Raw genomic sequence first — 22,027 nt, 5'->3', positions numbered from 1 at the left:
GTTTGGTTCACATGCATTTTTTCCTCATCCAGTTCAACAATGGCAATGGCAATAATGACCCAAAGCAAAATTCCCACCTTTGTCCACAACAATAGGAGCGATTTTTCCAATTATGCAAGAATAATCAGATTTAAACTTACATTATCTAAGAAAAGATGCAACTAGTGAAGCAACCTAAATTGTTGAATTTTAGTTACTTAATTGTGGGTTGTACTGGTGCTTTATTATGGCTTAGATAATAAAACATTGCTCCGCCTAATGTAGCTGCACCCACACTTTCCTATCATCTTTTTCTTTTTACCTTTCACCAAATAACTATGTTTAATGCGTTCCTTTTATTGACTCTGATATTTCTCTGTATAGTATAAACAGAACAGAACAATACATAGGAAGAAGCACAAACCTGGGTAAGGAATTTTTCCATAAGTAATTATTTCATACAGAAGAACTCCAAAGGACCATACATCTGATTTAATAGTAAAAGAACCATAGTTAATGGCTTCTGGTGCTGTCCATTTGATAGGGAACTTTGCACCTGTGGAAGTACAAATAATTCCATCTTAAATCTAGACATTAAAAAGTGAAAGGTAGTTAAGAAATTGGAAAGAATTATGAAGTGACTGGGTAACCTGTTTTCCCCTTACCATAATTGTCCTTGAACAGAGAACAAGTATGGAAAACAGATCATGGTTTCTGGAATTCTTTCTACCCCTTTTCCAGCAGTGGTCATAGAAAGTGTCCACATTATTTTCTGTGTAATGAAGTAATGTGTTTCCTCTACTTGTGTGACTATGACACAGGAAGTTCAGGTTGGGTACATACTCTTTGCTCTGAATTATGCAACCAAGAGGGAGGGATCCTTAGAATGGAGCAATTGCCAAAATTTCAGATTGCTGTCCAAATCTCTCTTCCATAGAAATGCATTGTATGTCTCCCCACACAACCTCACCCCCACCGGATTGTTTGTCTTATGGAAAATAATACATAATTCAATATATTAAATTTAATATATTAAATATATTAAAATTTTAATGTATTACAATTTATTGATTAGAAAATCTAAGAGATCACTGGAAAAAATCTCCCTATCATTAAATATATTAAAATTAAAAAAAACAGTACCAACCTTCCCTGGCTGTGTATTCGTTATCTTCAATTACTCTTGCAAGTCCAAAATCAGCAATTTTGCACATAAGCGTGTCTGAAACTAAAACATTTGCTGCTCTCAGATCCCGATGTATGTAATTTTTTCTTTCAATGTATGCCATCCCCTCTGCAATCTGCAAGAAGAGATAAAAAGGTTTTGATTTTTCTACCGCGTTGCCTATATGCATAAAAATATCTGAAAATAACAATTTACATACAAACCTAATATCTTCTTTTATTTGTATCTGAAGAATATTTGTAAAAATTGTTAAAAAGGGGTGATTGTTTCATGCAATATTTATACTACATTGTAAAATGTGTCTAAAAGTTATATTTGGATCTGTTTCCAAGCCAGAGGTAAGCGGCCTAAATACAAGTATGAAATTTTCCATTTCTTTCCAAACAATAAAAATTGTGGATGTAAGTCGAGGGCTACCTGAATATATTTCTTTGGTATTCCAGCCTTATGGAAGTTGTTATCAAAAGTTCAGATGGCACTTATCTAGCCATCTTTCAGAAAGACAGAATTTGTCCAAGGTTTGTTGAAACCCTAATAAATCCTTTACCAATATTGGTATTCTTACTGTACATTAATAACATAATGTATTGACATTATTTTGCCTTATTCTTGACTTATGGTATGTTGTTATAAAACAGATGACCACTAGTTGTGTCCTATTTAAATAACTGATATTTAATTTATATATTTAAAATACACATTATTTGATTTTGATGGCAATTGCTTTTCTAAAATTTATTAGGGCTGCAAATCTTTGAAGGGCCCTTAATTTTATTTATTAAACAGATGTACTGCAGAATCAGGATCAATTTATAATGTATTGTTTTATAACAACATACCATAAGTCAAGAATAAGGCAAAGTAATGTCAATATATTATGTTATTAATGTACAGTAAGAATGCCAATATTGGTAAAGGATTTATTAGGGTTTCAACAAACCTTGGACAAATTCTGTCTTTCTGAAAGATGGCTAGATAGGTGCCATCTGAACTTTTGATAACAACTTCCATAAGGCTGGAATACCAAAGAAATATATTCAGGTAGTCCTCGACTTACATCCACAATTGAGTCCAAAATTTCTGTTGTTAAGTGAGTTTTGCCCCATTTAATGACATTTCTTGCCATGGCTGTTAAGTGGATCACTGCAGTTGTTAGTAACATGGTTTTTAAGTGAATCTGGCTGCAACGGTCGTAATTATGAACCAGATGTCAAGCATCTAAATTTTGATCATGTGACCATGGGGGTGCTGCAAAAGTTGTAACTGAAAAACATAAGTCAGTGCCGTTTTTTCAGTGCTGTTGTAACTTCAGATGGTCACTAAATGAACTGTTGTAAGTCGAGGACTAACTGTACTCCCTTTTTGTCCCCACTCTTTCCAGCTCATATATGTAGGGTATTCCAAGCCTAAATCACGTGCCTGTGTACCAAATAGGCAGAAAGTACCTAAATCTTGTATACACTTATCAGTCAAGCCATATAGACTTTAAAAGGTTAAAACAAGAATTTGAACTTGAATAAACAAAGTCACTGAGTTTTAGCAACTCATAAACTGCAATACTGTAATTAGGTGTCTGCACATTCTTTAAATGCAGATAAGCATACGTAAAAAGAGAAAATGTTCTCTTCTTGTTCCTCTTCTTGAGGTCAGGTAATGGAAAATTTCTTCTGGCGCTTCTCATTCTACTGTCGTAATTGCTGAATGCTTTTTTTAAAATATGAGAAATATTCTTTAGATTAAATGCACATTTAAAATAAAAATGGATGACTTCAAATTTAAAATACGATTTATAAAGTTTTTGAAAACAAAGCTGGAATGTTCACAGAAAATAATTCACTGCACTTTATACCTCTGTTTAAACAATTTACAGAGGTATAAAGAGTTGCTGATGTTAAACTAGACTGGGCTAAATTTTACAACAGAAAATTAAGTTCCTATTCAAAGCATACTTGTTAGAAGGCATACTGCTATCTAGTATTATGATCTGTGGTATATACTGGCCTAAACTGATAGTAATGTATTCTAGCTAGTTGCTATTTTATTTAATGAGAAAGAAAGAAGATGTAAGATGAAACACTCTTTACAAAATGCAGTCTGTTTCTCTTCCGCTCTTCTAACTTATTTTTTATGGCCTTGGCTTCACTGAATCTGCTTCCTAGTAGTAACGGGGCCTATCCTCTACAAGAGTTATTTCCTCTTCTTACAGGAGATAGGGGGGATTTAAATGAGCCCTTCTTTAAACTCAGTCAAATCCCGAAGATTTCTAAACTAATTGGAAGGAGCCCAGTTTCTATTCCTTTTTCTAAATTGGCTTGAAATTGCATTCACATGGCTAAAGAAATTCAGTTCTTAATGATTTTTTATAATGATCCAAAGATTAGTCATAATAGGTCTTCAATTCTCTTTTCTCAAGTTCATAAACGAGATCAACAAAGAGTCTTCTTGGGAAGTCACACCTAGTTGGTACTTCTTGTATTCACTTTTGCAGTACTAAATAGCCATCATAATCATAACTGCAAGAACTGTTCTGAAGCAGAAAAAATACTTCTTCCTGCTATGTTATTCCTTGAAGTTAGAATATGAATACTTATTCCATGACATCAGAAAAGCCCAGGCAACAATTTGGAATGGCTGAAAGCTCTATAAACATAATTAATTACTGCTTCATACTTAAACTGAAGTTTACATAATAATACTAGTGTTGTTGATAAACCATAATTATGGTTTTCAAGGGATACTTTTACATGCCTGTAATCAGGTTGAGCCCAGTTACATCCTATTATACTGTGTAGTTTGGTAACAGTTTATATACTTCAATCTAGTCACATAGTTCTATTATTTTATTATAGCAACAAGAACACACTGCTTCTTAAATTTATATCTAGTTTTGTTTACCTGAGCTGAGAAGTCAATGAGCTTTGGTAGTAGTACTTTTGTCCCTTCTGTACTCTTCAGAAAATCCAGTAAACTTCCTGTGTGGATAAAGCAAGTATATTGACAATAAATACAAATAAAACTCAAGTGTTCTGATCATCTTGTTTTCCAGATTGTGCTAAAGTATGCAATTTTAGATTATGATTTACTGCATAACCCACAGTTGACTGAATTTAAACTATTACGGATGAGTGCAAACTGTGAACTTAGCCACCGAATGAATTTGTAAACATTTCTATTGTATATCTTCATTCCTCAAGCATGTTAGGACTTCGACCTCCACATAACCATGCTTTCTGGGAATTCTTGAATTTTTACTCTTAAGCATATCTGGCGAAACCAGGCAGGGAAAGAACGCTATGTGTAATATATTCCTGCAAGGTACTTTAATTTATGAAGAACAGTTTTGTCCAGAAAAAAAACCAAAGTTCAGGATGAGAAGCTAACAGTCCTGCCAATATTCAGAAGTTAATGTAGATTATCTCACTACTTCAGAGCTAATGACTATCAATAAATAATATTTTTGACACTATATTTGATAATTCCTACCTTTTGCCATAAATTCTGTTATAATGTAAATAGGTTCTTCTTTGGTGACTACAGCGTATAGTCTAACCAGCTTGTCATGCTGAAGTGTTTTCATCAGGTTGGCTTCTTCTAGGAATGCTTGGACAGACATAGTACCAGTTTTCAAAGTTTTAACTGCCACTTTGGTATTGTTATTATAGTAACCTAGAATGAAATTGATAAGACCAACCCAAAAGTAATTACTATTATTTGTATTCAATACAAATCTGCTTAAATGTAAATTTCTAGACATGACACCTTGTATTATGCTGTATATATAGGCAAACATCCAGCCTTATCCAGCCAGGTGTTCCTCACATAATAATTGATCTGGAAGAACTACTTTGGATCGTACATTTATTAAATGCAAAGTTTGTTATTCATTGAAGCAACCTTTTTTCAGGCTTCCATGTGATACACAAAAAAGATGCTGCTGCTTTATTATATCCATACTTCCAAATCAGAACACTCTAGGGCAGTGGTGATGAACCTATGGCACGTGTGCCAGAAGCAGCACTCAGAGCCCTCTCTGTGGGCACGTGCCCCGGAGATGGCAACTGTCCCTCTTCAACCAGCTGCCCGCTAACTCGTCGAGGTCCCACGTGGCTGGATGCATCCCAGCACCCATGCGCTTGCTGGCCTGTGCGTGCAGGGGCCGATGGTGTCAGGCAGCAGCCGCCCCGGCCCCTGCCTCACCTTGCCCTGTGACAACGGCACCCCCACCCTGCCTCGCCTCTCCCCGCAGGATGAGCCTCCTGCCCACCGTCCCACCTGCCAGAGACCCCCTGGATCTCCCTCAACCCTGCCCAGTCCCCACAGGCATCCCACCCCACGAGCAACATTGAGGTGATCACGCCCACCTTGGCCACACCCACCCAATCTGCCATGACCACCATAGCCATGCCCATCCAGTGGGCCACACCCACTTGACACCCGGCGATAAATAAGTGGGTTTTGGGTTGCAGTTTGGGCACTCGGTCTCTAAAAGGTTCGCCATCATTACTCTAGGGGATGAATGGGCCTATAAAAGAGCACAGTAAGCTCTTAAGTAGTTGAATGACTTTCTTACACCTAAACTGCAAGAAGGAATATAATAGTAATGATGAACTCATGACAAGAATCCAGAGAGACCCTGTATACATTTAATTTATTTTATACTAGGTAGCTAAATAAAGAATAGCTGTTTCTCAAAATTGTACAAAATTGCGTATATGACTGATATTTTCCCCCAGGTAATGAGGGAGGTTAGGCCCATGACCACTCAACTAAACTGACTGGAAATGATTTTATATCTGAATCTTCTTGGTAGTGCTAGTGGATAACAAAATTTGATTTCAGATGCATTTTTTAGACAGAATCCTGTTCCAAAGCTTTTCTTAATTTAATTTGTATTTTATTTTGTGCATTTTTATAAATTTTATCAGATTGCTGCTTCCTTTTCCATATGATTAATTCCCATAAAAAATAGGATGTATTCCTGAGTGAACGTATTATATAATCTCTTGCATGCAATTTTTTTCCACAAAGCAGATACTCTCTAATGAAATAGATTTCCTCTTGCCTATGAGAGCTCATGTTATAATATAGTTCAGGTTGTAAAATGTTGTGAGATTCTTTGCTGTTTTTGGCCACTGGATTAAAAAAGTTATTCTTCTATACAATTTAAAACATAATAAAGGTTTAGTATCTCCCTTTCATTAACTCTCTTGGGTTTCTTTGTCACACTAAAATCATTATGGAGTAAACAAGGCAAAATATATGTTATTTTGGAATGACAAAGAAAACTAAAATCTATAGAGTGTGATCAGTTCCAGGACATTTCTATATGAGGCCTATGACAAGCTAATTTGCATGTTGGCAGACATTAGCAATAGCAACCTGTAGTTTCTCTTCATTGCAGTAATTTTGTCATTGTCTAGCAGTTACTTTAAAGGGTTACAGTATGCCAAATTTAGATGTCAAAGTGGCTACATAAACAAGAGGAAACATCTTGAACCAGAAATACCCTCCCTTTCTTTTTTACATAAAGATGCAGGAACATAACTTCCTGAAATCGGTTCTTCCTTTTGCAGATGACAGCACTTCACTAACCTACAGTATGTTAATTCATTTTGTCAAATTTTTGGTGCGGCTGTACTAAATAGCAAACATCCTAAGATGATGCCTGAGAAGCATACTCTATCTGCATGTCTTACATTAAATTAACAAATCAGTCACCACTGTGACAGGAAATGAAGGCATGGCAGAGAGGCAGTCATTCAGTGGGCAAACGAAAACTTGACCATGTAACTGAAGGCAAGAATCATAGCCAAGATTTGTTCTGGGCTAGCCAGCATTACCTGCCAAGTACTGCATAAAGCATAGTTTCATGCTATGAGCAAATAGTTTTTTCTATACCACCTGACCAAAGAAATGTTCATAGTAATTGGGCAACAGCAAAGGCCCCTTTTGCTTACTCATGACCTTAGGAGTTGCAACATCTGGGAATGTGGGACCATACTGGATTTTTTTTTGGCAACTTATTTGAGGATGTTGGGAAAAGGATGCACACATTCTCTGACATCTTCTATAATCTCTCTTTTCTTACACGATCACTCAGTTCAATGATCCTGATCCAATACCATTGTTTCTTGATTGTTGAAAGAAATCCAATATCAGTAATTATGCTTACAAGAAGTGTCAGCTAGATCACTCTTTACCGGTGCCTAATAAGGTTCATAACAATTAAGTATCAGATTAAACCTCTCTCTCCTCCCTCCCCCATGAATCTGAAAAAATAATTAATAGTTGAAAAACAATTAAATTGCTTTCCTATGAGTCTGATGAGTAAGCAACGGAGAATAATGGAGGAAGCTCAAAGGCCACACACTTATTTGAATACAGAACCTCAGTTTTGAAAAAAAATATTTCATTTTTCCAAACACTCGGATTTGATTCATTTCCTGCACTGTATCACTGAAAAGAAACATGTAGTACAAAGCAATGTAGTACATCCTTTGAATGCAAAATAATGCTTTTCCCAATTGAGGAACACGGATATCATTGTAGAAAAGTATTCTAAGGTTTGCTTTATGTGTGGTGATTATTTCTTTTAATTTTGGGGAAGGGTTTTAGAAATCCTTTTATATGTCAAAGCAGTGTTAAGCCAATTTTGGGGCTTTATAGTATTGTTTTCATGTATTTCCTGCCTCAAGATGGCAGAAAACAGAATCCCAATTTCTCAGTAATCATGGCCATGATGGATATTACAAGGAAGACTCAGGAGCCACAGTTCCCCTCTCCTCTCCTCCTTACCCTCTGCCATTTACATATTACAAGCATCTGAGAAATTGTCCATATAAAATGAGTACCTTACCCATCCAAACTTCTCCGAACTGACCCGCTCCAAGTTTTTTCACTAATTTGATTGAATCTCGAGGGATTTCCCAGGCATCTTTATCCCATGGTTTCTGTGGTTTAGGACTAATACATGCTTTCTCTAGCTTTCTGCATAAACCATCTGCTTGCTCTGTTTAAGAAATAAACATCCTATATTTGTATCAGAGACTTTCAGAGATCATATACCTGTATTTTCTTTCTAGAAGAAAGGGTTAATTTTTAATGCCACAGATTCTGTGGCATTCGTTTTTTATCCCGAAGTGGGCTATCAGTAAGATTAGTGTGATCCTGGGATACAGCCAAAGAAAATGTTATGGGAATAATTACATTAGAACTATGTGCACTTATGCAGCCTTTCTTATTTTCAATTTACAATGTTACTTGATGAAATGCTACCTTGTGCCACTAATAGGTAAATATCTAGTGAAATATATATTTGCTAATTATAACAGATAAAACATAATTTTTTTTCTTATATCAGTCATGATATTCAACCTTAGAAATATGAAATTAATGCTTGTAAACATAGATATTTGCCATGCATTATACATTCAAAGAAACACGGAATAGTATTTAAGGCATAGTAATCAGATATAGCTTGACAAAGCAGTGAAGATAGGCATAAAGGGAAAAGAAAGATCTGAAGATATCTATATAAAACATTATTGTGAATGAACTAAATTGCACTCCCTTAAATATCAACTGTGGTTTTTCTTTCCCACAGCAAATATGTTCACAAGACTGCCACAGTGTTATACAAATAATTGCAATGTTGATAATCTGAAAAATGTTCTATTTCAAGCCAATCTGATATTCCTCAATCTGCACTTAGCTTATCCTTGTTTCACATATTTGATATATGCTTTTTGATTATTTCAATCTCTACCCTTCTGAGAATTCTCCTGGACTTATACTGATGCTCACTCTTGACACAATTTATTTTGTAAGTCCAAATCGATTTGAATTTGAAATGCAGAAATGTTTTCAGTCTTGGCTAGTATTTGATAGGTAATTTTTTAAAAAAGCTGCTGACTTACTTTGATAATGTTTGATCATATCACTGATGCAGGGAAAAGTAATTCTTGGAGAGATGTAATAGCCTCCATTGTCTAAGCTTCTGATTTTGTAGTGCTTAACAACATCACTATTTTGTCCATCATGGTCTCTTATTGATAATGAATAACTACCTGTGGACAAAACAAAACCAACAAAACTCCATAAAACAATTGCCAGTTGGTTGCTACCTTTAAAATAATAACTTATAAACAATGTTAATAAGGAAAAAGGTTAAACTGTAAGTGTCACCTGTGTAAGGTAGTCCATACAAGAAGCCCACCCAAAAGTACTACTTCTACTCTATTGTAAGGTTATATTAATATAATGTGCAAATCTTAAAGTATTTTTCTCCCCTGTTGCCTTCAAAGCCCAAAATACTAGCAAGGGTCCCTTTTGACATGTTTGCTTTGTCCATGCTAATAATAATAATAACTTTATTATGGTCATAGACCAGCAATAGACATCACTTTTTACAATATATTAAGAAAAAAATAAAATAAAAATAGTACTGACATTAATAGTAAATAATAACATCCCTGTTAAGAAAATACATGTTTTCAAAATGTTAGGGTCACTCCCTAGTTTACATGAGTGGAAAGCCGATAAGTGTGTGAGTAAATATAATGTTCCAAAATTATTAGAGATATCTCCAAAAAATTGGCACAAGTTGACAGCTATAAATCTGTAACCAATTTTTTTCTTGTGGACATTGCCGCAACACAGTATTTTGCCACTGCATGATAGAAGGGTTTGAGTCCTGGAGGAGAAAGCCTACATAAAAATTGTCTCCCCTCCCTGGCAATATCTCTAATAAGGGAAGAATATATGCTGACCTATAAACTCGGTATAACTCACAGTACAATAAAACATGTGAGATATCTTCGACTTCTCCTTTACCACATATACAGACCCGTTCTGCTATTGGTGTTCTCTTATACCTGCCCTGGAGGAGTGCTGAGGGAAGAATGTTAAATCTGCCTCTGAAGAAAGCTATTCTTTCTTTTGGGGAGGTCAGATCATTCAGATATCTTGCCGATTCCCACACACCCTGTTTGATTCTATCCCTACTGTGGCGAGGCAACCTATTTAGTTCTTCTTGGAACTCCATGTCCTTTATTCTATTGGATATTACTTGCTTTGCTTGGTCAAAGCCTAGGGACATTAAGAATACCGAAGAGAGCCCATAAGAGCCCAGTTTATGATCTATCACCTGCTTCCAGGAGGAGGGGAAGTTGTCAGCACTAACGGGGACAGTCCCTCTGGAAAGAAATGCATTTTAAGCCAGTGAATGATCATCATCGTCCAAGCTCTTACCTGAATTTGGGGCATGCCTGTCTCAATTCTTAATTGGGCATTTGGGGTTCCTTTGGGTGCAGCTAAGATGGTTCGCAGGAATTTGGTTTGTATGGTTTCAAGCAAGTTTTTCTTTGCAAGGATTCTTGTTTGTGCCCCATATAGAATTTGCGCCAATGTTTTGGCCTCAAAAAGTTTTAAGGCAGCAGGTACTTATGGACCTCTGCCTGTGTAAAAGTAATGTTTGATTGCATTTAAGGGCCTATTGGCTGCTTGCAATGTATGATCTGGATGTGCCTTCCATGTCCCTTGCGAGTGAAAACCACCCCAAGGTAACCTGCTGCATGCTAATTGCCTCATATCCGAACATTGTCCTGGATGTGTCTCTTCCTTCCCTCTTGCTACCTACTATTGAAGTAAGACAACAAAGACTAGATCAGTGTTTCTCAACCTTGACAATTTTAAGGCATGTGGACTTCAACTCCCAGAATTCCACAGCCAGCAATGCTGGCTGTGGAATTCTGGGAGTTGAAGTCCACATGCCTTAAAATTGTCAAGATTGAGAAACACTGGACTAGATCCATCAAACTGATGTTTTTCTGATGTCTATTAAACAGGTTGCAATAAAATAATTATTACTTTAGAAAAACAGGCTTCTGGAAAAAAGACAGAATTCCTATTTGTTAAAAAAAATGGCTTTTTTTTAAAAAAAAAAATAAAAGCAATACTTTTCCCGGGTGAACAATTCTGACTCTTCTCCAAACAAACAATGAATCAGAACAAGAAAAATAATCATGGGACATGGTTCTATTTTCCCAGTATAGTTAATCATCTTATAAACTATTTTTCCCACTGTACCACTCATTCCAACTGCATTTCTTACAAATGTGAACAATTATATTATGTTATAGCTGAATAGTGGTAGAATTTGACTTTAATAAGAGTCTCAAAGGAACATAAAATAGATCTTTCTAATCATATTACAACTTTTTTTGTTAAACACTTTCCTTTTTTTCATATACACAAATTCAGAAACCATAATCATATGGCTGAGCTGGCATCTGGTGGAGATGGAGGAAAATTTGACATATGTTTTTTTCTCTGTGGTTTCCTCAGGGTTGCACTCTCTCTCCACTCTTATTTAACAGCTACTAAAACCAGTAGGTACAATGTCAGGTATCCTCAGTACTGGTGATATCCAGTTGTATAACTCCAACCTAGAGCAATCAAGACATACTGCTAAGGTTCCTTCCCAATTTCTAGAAACTGTAGACCTGAATGGGACCTGACTGTTGACCTGACTATACCCAAGCTATAGTCAGAAACTGTGAGTTTTGGGATCCCCAATTCTAGGGATTTTCCTCCTTCAGTTCTGGATAAAGTTGTATTCCCTCAGATAGAACTGGAACATAATTTGGGAATCCTCTTATGGACTTGGGTCCTGCTGAAACAGGAGATAGCAGCCAGGGCCAGGAGGCTCTTTCAGATAACAAATTCTATACATTCCTGTATAGAATGCAACATGCTATACATAAAACTGCCTTCTACTTAGGAAGAATATTATTGTATGAATAATTATGGGCACAACTTGATGTACCATTGTGTACCATGGCACACGGCCATGTTATTTATTAACACGTGTATCTCTGCTTATCTCTTGATATTTGGCAGGCAGGCATGTTTCAGGTCCCTTCTAATGTTACCTGGCAGAATCCAGCTGCCATAACTTCTTTGTCACAGTCCTCTTAAGATTCTGATGGCCACAAGTCTGCTGGCCTTTAAGGCCCTGAAAACCTGGTTTTCACTGGGCATTAGGCAAGAGCTTAAGATGAATCTGTTCAAAAAGGATCTTTTTAATGGATTGTGCATATGTTGGCCTTGATTATTCTGATGTTCTGTTTTGTTACTCCTTGTTTTCTTTTTATGCTACTATCAAACTATAAGTTCTTTTGTAAATTGGACAGCCATATAAATCAAAGAAAGGATCAATTTGAACAGCAATATGTATTATAACTACAGAAAACTTCAAATCTTATTCCTGGTCTATTAATTCTCTTTAGAGGGAATCTAGCCGAAATGGAAATATCTGTGCTAGATTCTGGTTCGATGACTGCAAGAAGGGTTTCTTTGTCATGGAATGTCCAAGATTGTGCCCAATAAATTTTATTGTGCAAATAAATGTTATCACACAGAAGTTTATTCAAAAGTTTGTGTCATAAGCATTTAAGAGTTTTAAGACAGAAAATTGAATTCATTTTCAGCTCCAATGAAATCCAGAAAACTTACCTTTTAATGTTTCACTCTCTCTGATAAGGAATGCTCCAGGAGAATTCCCTGGTGCTAGAAGTTGCCTTTCTGCATCTTTTCTGGTTATGTCTTTAAAGAACCATCTGAAAAGTATTATTTTAAATATATATTTTTATTGTTTCCCAAACATGAGGGGGAAAAAGCAGTGGAAATCAAATATTTAAAAGATAAGAAACCTACTCTTCTGTTTCTAAAGTGTTGACTTTTGCAACATAATTGCTTGGGATAAATCCTTCTTTCTTAGTTAAAAGCGACTTAGCCCTCCACCATTCGCCATGTCTAAAAAAAAGAGTAAAATAAACAGTATTAGTTTTGTAAAGAACACTTTACTGATCAACCTCAGCATCATTCAAAGAAGCTTACATTTCAACTAAAGAAATAATAACTATGCTCATACATCATACTAATCCAGGATTAATGGTTTGGCATGAATCACATACAACGAAAAAGTTGCCTCATTTAGGGCTTATTATCCTAATGTAGAATTTACTACTTGCTTTGTTTAACTGTAGACATAAGCAAATCACAGGTAGTTCTCAACATAACCTGAAATTATTATTGTAAGTTGTTGTGGTCATAAATTTAGGCATTATGTGAACAGATCCCCAATTTTTCAACATTTTTTGTGGGGGCTGTTAAATGAATGCTGGAATGAAAAAATTGGCAAAAAATGTCACAAATCAGTCATGTGACTGCGAGATGAGGCACATAGTCATACTGATGATCATGTGGCCATGGGAATATGTCTGATCACCATAATTTCAGAAATGGGTGATAAGTAGCTTTTGGGGCTCTGTCATGACTCCAAATCTTGTTAAGCAACGGGTTGTAAATTGAGGATTAACTGAACAAGGTATATTTGTTTCAATGACAGAAGTAATCTCAGTCTCTGATGGTAAGGCAGACTAGGATACCAGGGAACTGGAGACATGCATAGGTGATTTAATTACTGAGCTGGCTGTTTTTATTCTCTCTTTGCCAAGAGCCCGTATCTGTTTCATAAGGTTACTGTAAATGTGATTTTTATATATATATATTTACATCTATAGTTTCTATACGTGGTTTTATCCATTTGTTGTGCACCATCCATAGTCTCCTTTGCTGAAATGTGCAGCTATATGAATTTGATAAAGAAAGAAAGAAATCTTCATTTGCCTATAATAACTGTTTCTCAGACAGGCTAATAAGAAAGCTAAACTGTGGATTCAAGCACTTATCTTCATTCACAGCTAAATTTAAATGGTTTAGCATGCTACTGAGTTATGGCATGGTTCAGTATGCTACCAAAGTATGCTCAGCATAATATCTGTTAACTATATTAGGAATCAAAACTGGTTTGAAACCTCATGCATATTAAATCCTGTATTCACTTCCAAAACTAGTATTGCTTATCACACAGTTTTTGATGACTAAATAATTAAAGAAATGTATAGATCAACATACTGTTACCCACATTAACTTCTACATTTGCATTTCCACAGAAAGTAACATTATTTTGATAGTAAACAAATCCCAATTATTTAGAGGTTGATATTTATTAATTTTTTATTAAACGTAGAAACATAGAAAATTAATGGCAGAAAAAGACCCAGTGGTCAATCAAGTCTACCCTTTCAGGTTTTTAATTTTTTTAATTTTTTGTCGGATCATGGACATGTGTTTATTTTCAATGCTGCTAACATCGGGTGTTCTTGCTTTGACAATATACGAAGATGCAGCCATTTTCTCTTTAACCTGTGTATTACTTTTAGAGTTAGAATTAGATGGTGCTGGAGGGAAGAGGGAAGAATGTGCATGGGGATTAGTTAGACATAACAATATCTCAGTAGACTATTCTTCAAGGTTGTTTGTAATAAGAGAAGATAAGAAATGGGTTATGGAACAGGAGGGAAAGTTCGCATTTCAAACTAATTGGAGAATGTGATTAACGACTGTTAAATGGAGGAGTAAATTATGCTTCGATATCATATGTTTAGGGGAGGAGAATTCAGATTTTGGCTTCACCTATGTACCTGCCGAAGCTATGTTGCTCAATTAAATATTCTTTAAGGTAAACAATGTCTCAAAGTTCTTGGAAGAGTTTCATCTTTCGGAACCATGACATCTGTCCCAAGAACATTTAAACTCAGTTACTGAAGATTAAAGCAATATTTCATGGACAAGGAGAAGCAGGGAACTTTTAATGGAAACAAATATTACACAGCTGTTAATGGATATATATATATAGAACAGTCCATATCTTGTGACCTTCATGGCCAATGAATACAGCCCTTCCCAGTTTTTACCCAGCACAGTGCTACCCTCATTATTTTAATAATAATAACTAGTTTTGGTCTACTGGAATTAAAATGGCCAGTCTAAGTCTAACTGCTGAGCATAACCCTAATCTCATGATTACCTAGAAGTAAATAAAAGCAGGACAAGACTTCTATACTTACTCCTCCAGAATTCTCATTTTTTCTCCTTTTTTGAAGGATAAGTCATCTTCATGCATGCCTTCATAAACATATAAGGCTATCACAATGTCCCCATGTTCTTTCTCCTCATCTAATTGAGAAATGCAAGAAATATATTCTTACTTATTTAATATAATCAAACAATAGCAATTTGTTGTAGTAATCAGTGATTTTTTCTATAAACATACCTTCATTATAGAACCTTTGACCTGGCAAAAGAATATCTTCATTTCCCTAAAACAAAATAATAAGTTATTTAATATCACCAGATTTATTTAAATTTAAAATACAAATCCTATAGGGTTTTTCTTAAGTTGATTAGTTTATTTTGGGCTATGTTTGAAATATCTGACTTAGGTTTGAAATGTCTGCACATACAAATTTATCAGGAAATTCATGTCAGAGTACTCCCACTTTGGGAACAAATTGGTTCCTCTTTTACCCGAACCACCAGTGTTCTTCTCTAAATTTCAAAACTATATAGATTTATAAAAACTTTCCTGAAAAAAATTGCAAGAGCCAACTGGGCGGATGTCTATTTATAGAACAACAACTAAAAAGTATTCTGGGCATTCTGCAATACTAGGCTATTTATTGCCAAAAAATATTTATGGCAAAATTGAACATTTTGGCTGGAATTTCATATTTTGTGGATTTCCTGAAAACAAAATTGATATACTTTTGATAAAAACAAATTTATTTGTCAAATTTATATTTTTATATACACATTTATTTTAATAGAATGCTTTGCCATTGTAGAACACAGTTTATAAATATATCACTATATAATTGTTGATCATTCTTCAAAAGATCTTTCAATTATCCAGTAAGTAGGTAAAGTTGACATATTAAGGGATTCTTGGTACAGTGGCCCCCTTCTAGATCACTGAGTTCCAACTGGGTTTATCTGACAGAAGACAATCCAGTGTAGAAATATCTCGCATTTTTGATGATGTTCCTGATCAATCCAGAATACTGTAAGAAAATTAAATGGAGCATATCCTTGGTTTTTTTTAAAAGGGGGTAATGATGAAATCCAGCCAATCCTGAAATCCTGCTGAATTGAAATATTAATCATCAGCTACTCCTAATTATGTTAAAGACATGAGATCAGCTCACATGTCAGTTTTGGAACATAACTTATAAGAAGAGTTAGTCCACAGTTGTTTAGGCTGAATTCACACAAAATATGTTTTGTTAAATAACCTGGAAGGACTGAATTTATATATAGTACTAATCTAAAATCTAATTATAGTTAATGCAGTGGTCTTGTAGTTGGTGAAGGTAACTACAAAATCTGAAGGCAGATTTTAAGCACTGTGCATACCAAATGGCTACTGCGATGGGCAGTAAATGGAACAGAAGCTCCATTTATCAGATGGCAAGCTGCTTTTCTCCACCTCTAGTCTATAGCTTCCAGAGACACTTTTTCATAGGGCTGTGGAACAATTGAGATTTGAATAAAAAGATGATTTAGAGAAAGTATAGACTCATACATCCCATCTACTGTCACCCCCTTAATTCAAATGCATCTTTTCCTGGGATTGGAAGCAAGATCAGAAAAAGTTCAGCTTCTAAAAGGATTTGCCAAGAAGGGTGCAATAAGCAACTAGATATATTTAAAAATTCCTTTTCTCTTTCAAATACAGATTGTTGCACATTCCTATTGTCTATCATCTCATCTTTGCCATATTATTTCTGAACAGGTAGGTCCAATTTTAAATAATGCAATAAAGTGCCATTTAATTTTTTAATAATGCTCTGTACTTTGGGATATAATTAATTATTAATTATTAATTTGGGATATAATTATTATTATTAATAATAATAACAACAACTTCATTGTCACTTTGAATGTGCACCAATTGGCATACATCAAAATGAAATTTCATTGCATACAGCTCTCAAAGGGTCACCACCTCCAATATACACTCCTTGTTCGTGGCCAGCCAAGTTTCAGAACGTCCACTTTAGTCTCTAGGGAGCAAACGATGGCAAACAGGACAGATGGAAACAGAGCTCCATGTGGATTAGCCCTCAAATGAGCTTGTATTCCTGCACGACAACCTTGTCTCCTTTCCTTTTTCTGATCCTGTCTCTTCCACCTTTTCCTTAAAGGGAATATAATTCACTGAAATGCAGATTTTCTTTAAAGGTGGTGCTTTGTATTCTACTACTTATTCTTCATGAAAACCATGTTAAACAAGTAAAATCATGCATGGCAGGGTTTAGCACAGTATGTGATCCCAGATGGTTTTCTTACCACATAATAACTGAAAAACAGCTATCCTGTTATGGATAAAATTGCCAGGTGCATTATCTAGTTCTCAGGTCCCAAACTGTGGATTCAAAACAATTTATTTTTCTTATTTGTAACAGTTTTTATTAATTGAAAAAAGTGCTTTATGAAGGCATCCATCTTGAAAATGGAGAACCTCCCCTTGACAAATGTTTTTTGAGAATAAATGCAGTATCTCTGTAAGATTTTAGGAGTCCATAGTTTAAAAAAATATTTTGGACACTTTCCAAATCATGTCCAGTCAATTAAATTTACCAGAGGTAGACTCCAATCAAGGTATAGAAACATGTCATCTGTGATCAAGAGAACTGGCAGGCACCTGAGCTAAATTTCAAATACCGTTGCAAAAGGACTGAATACTTATGCCAATGTGATATTTTAGTTTTTTCTTTTTAATAAATTTACAGACATTTCTAAAATTGTGTTTTCATTTTGTCATTATTGGGTACTGAGTGTAGATTAATGAGAAAAAAGTGAATTCAACAATTGTAGAATCAGGCTGCAGCATAGCAAAATTGACAAAAATGAAGGGGTCTGAATACTTTCTGAATGCACTGTATATATAGCTGTAATATATACTGCACACAAAGTTTAGGCAATTTAAAATGAATTTAGGTCATTCAATTTAGGCACTGATTCCAGCTAACTCAAAGCTATCTTTTAATCTGTTTGGTTGTTAATACAGGAATCTTTGCTTAACAACTGTTAGAAGTTAGGACAGTGCTGAAAAAGTAACTTTACTGACTGGTTGTTGCACTTATGATCATCACATCATCCCCATGGTCATGTGATTAAGATTCTTGTGCTTCACAATCAGCAGGTGTTTATGACCGTAGCATTGTCCCATAGTCACATGATCACCTTTTGCACATTTCATAGCTGACTTACAACAAGCACAGTCAATGAACAAGCTGGCAGTAAAACCGCAAGTGATGTTCATGTGATGTCTTGCTTAACGACCACATCTTAAAATCTTGCTCTTTTTTCCTCTCTCAGCCCCCTCCTAATGAAATTTCCTTAAATACTCTCTATCTACTTAGTTTTTAAAAGTAGTACAAAACAGATAATCCAGAAAGAACTGAGAGTCCTAGATGATAGGACATATGCTATAAATAAGTAAAAGTAGCCCTTATTTACTGACCATAATTGGGACTGGCAACTTGGTCATTAAGCAAAGCAGTTGTTAACTGAAACCACGACAGTGTTTATGATGTTACTTCAGCTTTCCATTGCTTTATAGACCTTGAAGGTCATAAATACAAAGGCTGGTTGCAAAGTTATTTTTTCATTACCAGTCTTTAACAGTTGTTAAAGACAGTTGTTAAAGACAGACCTAAACAAGGACTAGATGTAAATAGCTGAAATATGAAGAGTTGATAAATATAAAATACACAATATGCCATTTCTCTCCCCTTTTCTGTATAGAAACACACACATTTTATTTGTGTTATTACTTCTTAGTTTAGATGATATTTAGGATTAGGTTTGGGATTAATCTATGCAACATATTTCTCTTAAAATCATGAAGAATATCTTTTACAGGGATTTTTTACAGTTCCTAATTTTCATACAGCATTCTTCCCAGAAAATAAGAATACTCTTAAAATTTAGTTATTGCTGTTTCACCATTTTCTTTTAAAATGTAATATATAAAACAAGAAAAACAAATTCTAAAGAAATGTCCTCCATTGTGAGCATTTAAAAAAATATAAAATGTTAAAAAATGAATTACTGTATTTCCAAGATTCCACAGTGAATCTAACACTGCTGGGTGATCTACAAATGCAGGGCTGTATATTCAAACTGCTCTTAGCTGGAACAGAGGACTCAAAGACATACGGTTCTAGATTTCAGGTACATTCTTTATGGGCTAATGAACGCACTGCCACAAAGTTAAACTGCAGTCCATGAAAATGTAATTTTCATTCCTGGTTATGTGTTGTGTTTTTTTAATGAAATAAACACTTAAGGTATGCCAGTCAAACTGCAATCTTACTGTTGGAATTCTTCCCTGAAACTATCTACTTACTGGCCTTTGCTGTTTAATGGACGTTGGATCCCTCACATAAATAGTTCGTTCAGTTTTACGTACTGATTTGTTCTTCACATCTAGCCCATCTCCACGCAGACTCTCTTTTTGTTTGGATTTTATACATCCCATATTTTCCTGTTGGGACAAAGCAAAACAATGGAAATATTAGACAAAAATGCTGTCACATGTATTTGCATAGTCAAAGCTATATGAATTTTCAGGGGGTTTTCCAGCTTGGCAGCAGCATATGAATAATAAAATATCATCCCCAAAGAGATTTGTATAGTATCTTTAAACAGACAAAATCATTTAGCTATTTTGCCCAAGGTTTCACATAAGGTTTTTATTTTCACTTTATACTGCATATAACCCTGAAAACTAACATTCACATACAGCATTTATCGTATCTAAATAAAAGGGATTTTTGCTTTATCTTCAGAATGAGGCATTGACATATATTACATTTACACAATGATAATCATTGATGTTCCATAAATATTTTTACGATATCCTTGTATAATATAAGGAAAACTATAATACCCACATCAGAGTCTATTTCTTCCAAATCATACTCCAGTGACCTGTTAACAGAATCAGTGTGCAAATGCTCGTAATAGACATCTATTTTTCATCTATAAATGAAAAAGTCAAAGTACTGAAATCCATGCAACACCTTTCAAATTTGACACTTTCCCAACCCTACATTATAGCTCCTTCAAATATAACTTTAACTGAACTGAATTCAGTATGTTGAAAATAAAGTCATCCTATTTAAAATAAAATTCAGCATATGAGGTCCAATGTTCCTAAAAGCTTTGAGTTAAAAAAAACAATGTTTTCAAAACTGCAAAAAATCAGTATATAACAGTGGTGGCGAACCTATGGCACGCGTGCCAGAGGCGGCACTCAGAGCCCTCTCTGTGGCACACATGCCGTTGCCCCAGCCTTGCCTCCCCCCACGACCCCCTCACCAGCAGCCCCCCTGGAGGAGAGTCACCCCCAAGCATGGCCCACGCGGAGCAGCGCAGCCAAGGACATGGCAGCCAGGCAGTGTAGACAAGACTCTGCCCTCACACCCCATCACGCACAATTGATGCTGCGTGGCGCGGGCAGAGGGTGTGGCTGCCATGGTGCTGCTGGGCTGCCTGGGCGATCTGTGGCGGGCCCTGGAGGCGGTGAGTGGCCCTGCGGGCAGGTGGGGCGGGGGCGGAGCGGGGGCAGGGCCAGTTTTTGGGCACTTGGTCTCTAAAAGGTTCGCCATCACTGGTATATAATATGTATACTTATTAAAATTTTATATTTAGATATGTGGTTTGGGTACAAATGTATCAAAGGAAGTATTTTCATTTTTATTCTATTTTAACTGCCCTGGAAGTTTTAATAGATTTTTTTAATAGATGGCTATACAAGGATAAATATACTCAAGGATTATATAAACCCATGAAAACTGCCAGAAGTGCACAGACCTTAGCGCCAACTGAAATATCTCTTCATTCATTCCAACAAGAATGTTCAAAACAGAAGGATAAGGAATAGGGAATTTAATTTTTAAAATAAAATTAAAATTAGGTTGTAATTTGTCTACTAAATTCCTAAAAAGTATGGTTTTTTGTCCTTTGGCTATTGTTATTTTTTGCCCATTTGGTAAGCATCTTCTCTTTTTCTGCCTTACGCTCTACTTTTTCATCATCCTAATCTTTTGATAATATTTTTGAGCTTACTGTGTTATTGAAAGGTGAGTGAAATGTTGCTATTTTTTCCACCTCCATTCCCTGTTTGTTCATTCTTTCTAAATTTAAACTCCTCATGATTAGTACCCTGGGATTTAACAGAGGCTTTAGAAATTGGAAAACTTTACATTACTTGAGAGAACATATTACAATGCTGCTGAATGTTTGCTGTAATCATGCAAGATTTCATAAAATCATCAAAATCATGTAAAGTTTCATGATCTCATGATATTGTTTTTATTGTTTATTTGGAAGGCTCTTGCAAATTGATACCAAACCTGGTATTCCATGTCACTACTTTGTGGCTCATGACAGAATGAAGGAATGTTCCATAGCTATCATTTCAGCATAGCTCTAGAAAGGCGAAAAGGCAAAGGCAAGCCTATAAGAGCCTATTTAAAAACTAAAGTAAATGTCAGTCTACTGTCCCTTTTATTCATAATAAGAAAGATCTCACATAAAGCATCATAACATAGTGATAGATCAGTGGTTCTCAACCTGTGGGTCGGGACCCCATTTGGGGTCGATCGACCATTTCATGGGGGTCGCCAAGCAAGGCTGTCCGCCATTTTTTTGTCCACCATTTTTTTGTCCGCCATTTTTCCCTTTTCCAGCGGGTGCCTTACCTCCCTTGGGCTGGGCCAGCTGGTGATCGGCCTGCTCCGTCTCTGCCGCTTGCCAGCTACGCCTCGGCCGGCGCAGGGGGCGGAACCACGCATGCGCGTGCTCCCAGACAGGGAAAGTCCTCGACTTATGACCGGTTGGGTAGTCCTCGACTTATGACCGGTTTAGTCCTCGACTTACGACCGG

At 35.7% G+C, this 22,027-nt stretch overlaps 1 protein-coding gene across 2 annotated transcripts in view; it reads right to left on the bottom strand.

Moving 5' to 3' along the window:
- LYN (LYN proto-oncogene, Src family tyrosine kinase) overlaps positions 1 to 22,027 on the bottom strand; it is a 41,589-nt gene that overhangs the window by 1,752 nt on the left and 17,810 nt on the right. Inside the window, exons 2-12 of one of the 2 annotated variants that reach the window (XM_015812364.1) lie at positions 19,485 to 19,622; positions 15,345 to 15,390; positions 15,139 to 15,247; positions 12,881 to 12,979; positions 12,680 to 12,783; positions 9,082 to 9,231; positions 8,022 to 8,174; positions 4,649 to 4,831; positions 4,061 to 4,137; positions 1,127 to 1,280; positions 404 to 535 (exon numbers count right to left, since the gene is read on the bottom strand). In XM_015812364.1, coding sequence (XP_015667850.1) covers positions 404 to 535; positions 1,127 to 1,280; positions 4,061 to 4,137; positions 4,649 to 4,831; positions 8,022 to 8,174; positions 9,082 to 9,231; positions 12,680 to 12,783; positions 12,881 to 12,979; positions 15,139 to 15,247; positions 15,345 to 15,390; positions 19,485 to 19,616 — 1,339 coding nt within the window. In that variant the 5' untranslated portion in view covers positions 19,617 to 19,622. The remainder of the gene's footprint in view (positions 1 to 403; positions 536 to 1,126; positions 1,281 to 4,060; positions 4,138 to 4,648; positions 4,832 to 8,021; positions 8,175 to 9,081; positions 9,232 to 12,679; positions 12,784 to 12,880; positions 12,980 to 15,138; positions 15,248 to 15,344; positions 15,391 to 19,484; positions 19,623 to 22,027) is intronic. The other variant, XM_015812365.1, reaches the window with a different exon arrangement.

This window comes from Protobothrops mucrosquamatus, unplaced genomic scaffold (assembly GCF_001527695.2).
Source record: "Protobothrops mucrosquamatus isolate PMUCROS unplaced genomic scaffold, P.Mucros_1.0 scaffold79, whole genome shotgun sequence".
NCBI lineage: Eukaryota > Metazoa > Chordata > Lepidosauria > Squamata > Viperidae > Protobothrops > Protobothrops mucrosquamatus.
The sequence above is the reverse complement of the archived record's forward strand: the minus strand, read 5'-3'. Positions and strand labels throughout refer to the sequence as shown.